This window comes from Gadus chalcogrammus, chromosome 15, assembly GCF_026213295.1.
Source record: "Gadus chalcogrammus isolate NIFS_2021 chromosome 15, NIFS_Gcha_1.0, whole genome shotgun sequence".
NCBI classification, from domain to species: Eukaryota; Metazoa; Chordata; class Actinopteri; order Gadiformes; family Gadidae; genus Gadus; species Gadus chalcogrammus.
Window position 1 is genome coordinate 1202480 of NC_079426.1, and position 4179 is coordinate 1206658.

The window sequence follows — 4179 nt, forward strand, 5'->3', positions numbered from 1 at the left end:
GAGGTATTAATCGTATTGTTTTCAGAGTGAGAATCGAGAGCGACCGCGGCGGCGGTCGTTGCGTTAAGTCGGCCCGATGTGGACTTGGTTATTCGCCTAGTTGGACGTTTGCAACGCGTTTGTTTCGGCCGCCTTTGGTAAATGTCAATAGTTCCTTCTTCTCTTTTACAAGGGGCAAGATATCTACAGCTCCTTTTAGTGCATGCTCCTTTTAAATAAAACGTATATTATCTATGTATAGATAGACATAAAAAATATAAATTTGAATAGGTGTGTGGTCCCACCTCCGTCTCCGCACAGTGTGTGTGTGTGTGTGTGTGGGGGGGGGGGGGGGGGGGGGGGGGGGGCACACGGCCACGCCCTCGGCCACACGGCGCCTGTCTGTCATGCGTGGGTGCGTGAAGTTCCAATAATTGTGCGCCAAAAGTGCAAACCCCGAAATGAATAAACGCTCGCTGGTGGAATCACCACACACCCACGTCACAATTACACTTCTTACTCGGGGGGGGGGGGGGGAGGGGGCAGGGGGGGACGACACAAGGGTGGTGTTACTTTGAAACAAAAACAAAGTCCCGTGTAGCTCATCCTCTGTTGTGTATTTAGTTGTCGTGTTTCTCTATGAGATGGAGGTGGTGGAGGAGGTGGTGGAGGAGGTGGTGGTGGTGGGGGTGGAGGTTTTGGGGAGTGGTGCTGGAGTGCAGCGCTGACCGGTGGGTGACGGCCGGGGGCCAGGGGCCAGGGGCCAGGGGCCGGGCGGGCCCCCCCCCCCCCCCCCACCGGGGCTCAGCTCCAGCGGAAGGAGACGTGTCGGGGCCGGTCGCCGCCCTCCTTCACCAGCGGCTTGTGGAACTCGCGGCCGGCCCGGGAGTGGATGCTGGCCCAGCAGTACTCGCAGTAGTACTGCAGGCACGTCACGTTGGCGCAGAAGAACGGCGCAAACTTGCCGCCGCAGCGAGCGCCCTGGCACTCGTCGCACATCTGGTCGTCCAGGACGTAGGGCTTCACCTCCACCTGGGGGGGGCACGGGGGGTTAGTGTCATCATCGTCATCATCGTTACCGACACAGGGGGAGACACCAGCTACCGCTGTTGGAATCAAAATGGCCGACAGTAGGCTTCAAAGTGAGACTTGTGAGATTCCGACTCCCCAGATAGACAATTTGTTTCAGTGGTGCTTTTGATACATCTTGTTATTTAACTTCTTTCCACTCACTGCTTGTCTGTTAGCCAGCCTCATTTCCTGTTTTGAGGCCTTGTGAATAGATTTGTGAGCAGCACTGAACCCTTAGCCTCGATGCATCTTCAGTCTTATTCCTATAATCCGTTCCTCATCATTTCCTTTCTATGAAGCTATTTCTTAGCACAATTAGCAAATACAGCACGTATTAACGTGGATGTTAAAACGGTTTCATAATGAAACGTGCCCTCTTCGACGAAAATTAGTCAGCGGTGTTGCCGTGGTGACGGCTCGGTGAGGCTATTCCAACGGCCGTCTGGAAGCGGCCCGCCACCAGAGCTAGGGCGGCCGAGGCACGGACGCTGGACGCAGCGGCGGCCATCAGAGGAGCCGCTAACTGAGGGGGGCGTGGTCTCACCGGGCGGCGGCGGCGCAAGACTGACCCAGCGATGGCAGATCCACAGTGGCGATGGAGAGTGTGTGTGTGTGTGTGTGTGTGTGTGTGTGTGTGTGTGTGTGTGTGTGTGTGTGTGTGTGTGTGTGTGTGTGTGTGTGTGTGTGCGCGTTGCGGCTAGTTTTGTTTAATGTTTCACTAAATGGTTTTAGTTGAATGCAAATAGGCTCCAGGCCGTTTAATTTGTGTCCGCGCACGGGTGCATGTGCGTGTGCACGTACGCGCAGATGGCAGGAGCGGACAGCCGTACAAAGACTTAGCTCCCTGGCCGACGACCAGTCTCGGCTGGTCGCGCTCCCTCGGTGCTGCCGTCGGCCCCGCGCTCCCCAAATAACCCGTTCCTCAGCGCGGCCGTCGGAGTGGATATGAACGCGTGGGGCAACGACTATAATTAAAACAGCCCCATGTGTCTGCAGCCTCAAACATCTGTTGGGCATTTCGACAGCCAAGCGGACGCGATGATTACACAGCCAGGCCGGGGCCTGTCGTTACCGCCGGCGACAGAGCGCCTGGCCTGGCAGGAACCCGGCGCTGATGAAGCCCCTGAGCTGGAGAGCGTCTCTTTGTTTGCGTGGGAGATGAGGTCTGCGCACGGCGACGGGCGGCTGAGTGACACAGCGAACGGCTACAGGGTGCGTCGACCGCGGCGGAGGACGCCGCAATCTGGGGGCCGACGTAATACCTCACGCGCCCCCTCCGCGACGTCTTGAACCTCCGCCCAGACCGCCTGAACCTCCGCCAAAGGATCAGAGGACAACGCCGACGTGATTCTATGTTTGTCTTAGTACCATCCTCCCGGACTCAGCGACCCAACGGAACGGGTCCCCCCCCCCCTGCCTTTAAGGACGGCGGGAGGAGAGCCGCTGCTTACGGCCGGGGCCGGGGGCCGCCAGTGATGTCTTTAAACCCGTTGGAACCGTCCAATGAGGCGCTGTTCAGACCCAGAGGGCGTCGTCCGAGGACTGACCCGGGTGCGCCCCTCTAACGGGTGCGCCCCTCTAACGGGTGCGCCCCGGTAACGGGCGCGCCCCGGTAACGGGCGCGCCCCGGTAACGGGCGCGCCCCGGTAACGGGCGCGCCCCTGTAACGGGTGCGCCCCTGTAACGGGTGCGCCCCTCTAACGGGTGCGCCCCTCTAACGGGTGCGCCCCTGTAACGGGTGCGCCCCTGTAACGGGTGCGCCCCTGTAACGGGTGCGCCCCTCTAACGGGTGCGCCCCTCTAACGGGTGCGCCCCTCTAACGGGCGCGTCCCTGTAACGGGCGCGCCCCTCTAACGGGCGCGCCCCTCTAACGGGCGCGCCCCTCTAACGGGCGCGCCCCTCTAACGGGCGCGCCCCTCTAACGGGCGCGCCCCTCTAACGGGCGCGCCCCTCTAACGGGCGCGCCCCTCTAACGGGCGCGCCCCTCTAACGGGTGCGTCCCTGTAACGGGTGCGCCCCTCTAACGGGTGCGCCCCTCTAACGGGTGCGCCCCTCTAACGGGTGCGCCCTGTAACGGGTGCGTCCCTGTAACGGGTGCATTCCTCAACCCATTTCAGCGAGTCCTTTTTACATTGATGTTAATTCTTAAACAAAATAGAACACTTCAAAAATATATATTTTACTACATAGTGACCACAAACCGTTCAATAATAAAATGAATGAAATTGGTTTTGAAATGTAAAGGGTTAAAATGCTTTTTAAGCAGATAACCACAGATCTGTTCCTCTTAAGTATGGCGGCGACATTGACATATGTAAAACCTAAACGCGGAGTCCATGTACATATGACTATGTACATATGTCTATGTACACATGTCTATGTATATATGTCTATGTACACATGTCTATGTTTGTATGCAGCAGAGACGCGGTAGTGAAGATAAGCCTGCTCCACCAGGCCCTCTGGTGAAAAGCCCCGCTGCTTTTGTCCTCATGATTCATCCTTTGGGATTGACTGCACCATTATCCCTCCGTCGAGCAGATGTATTGCCACAGAGCTATAATAAAGGGGCTGCAGTGAAGAAAATGTGCGCGAAATGACAATGCTCGACCATAGTGTTTCTGGCCTACGGTGGAAAATCACCGGGACACCATTACGCCTCCGTCTGCCGTCTACAAGCATCGGGATGTCGGCGATAAGACCCTCGAATCACAGTGTTGGTGTCCCCTCTCAGCGCTCAAGTGATCCCAGTGCCCGGGGCGGGCCAGGGCGCAGGCCCGGCCACTCACTCTTTTGTCGATGTCGTTGTGCTGCAGCTGGACGAATCGGGCGCTGATGGCGGCGATGTAGCTCTGCTGATTGGAGAAGGCCACGCGCCCCGCCCCCTTGGGGTACTTGAGCTCGGGGTCGGTGTCGATGCCGGCGTAGCACACGCCCCCGTACAGCCGGTCCATGATCATGGCCAGCTCCACTGCAGGGAGGGGGGGCAGAGGAGGGGGGGGCAGAGGGGGGGTGAGCACTATGGGGGGGGGGGGGGGGGGGGGGGGGGGGGGGGGGGCTTTAGGGCGATGTTACAAGGCAGACGCAGAGTTACTGGAAAGACGCGTTTCCAACCTGACTCCTCAATGT

General features: G+C 58.6%; 1 protein-coding gene across 9 annotated transcripts in view; it reads right to left on the bottom strand.

Moving 5' to 3' along the window:
• Positions 1-355: 355 nt before the first annotated feature.
• cpeb3 (cytoplasmic polyadenylation element binding protein 3) overlaps positions 356-4179 on the bottom strand; it is a 34938-nt gene continuing 31114 nt past the window's right edge. For all 9 annotated transcript variants that reach the window (XM_056609043.1, XM_056609041.1, XM_056609036.1 and 6 more), the window contains 2 exons: positions 3840-4021; positions 356-1011 (listed from right to left, as the gene is read on the bottom strand). In XM_056609043.1, the coding sequence (XP_056465018.1) occupies positions 784-1011; positions 3840-4021 (410 nt within the window). In that variant the 3' untranslated portion in view covers positions 356-783. The remainder of the gene's footprint in view (positions 1012-3839; positions 4022-4179) is intronic.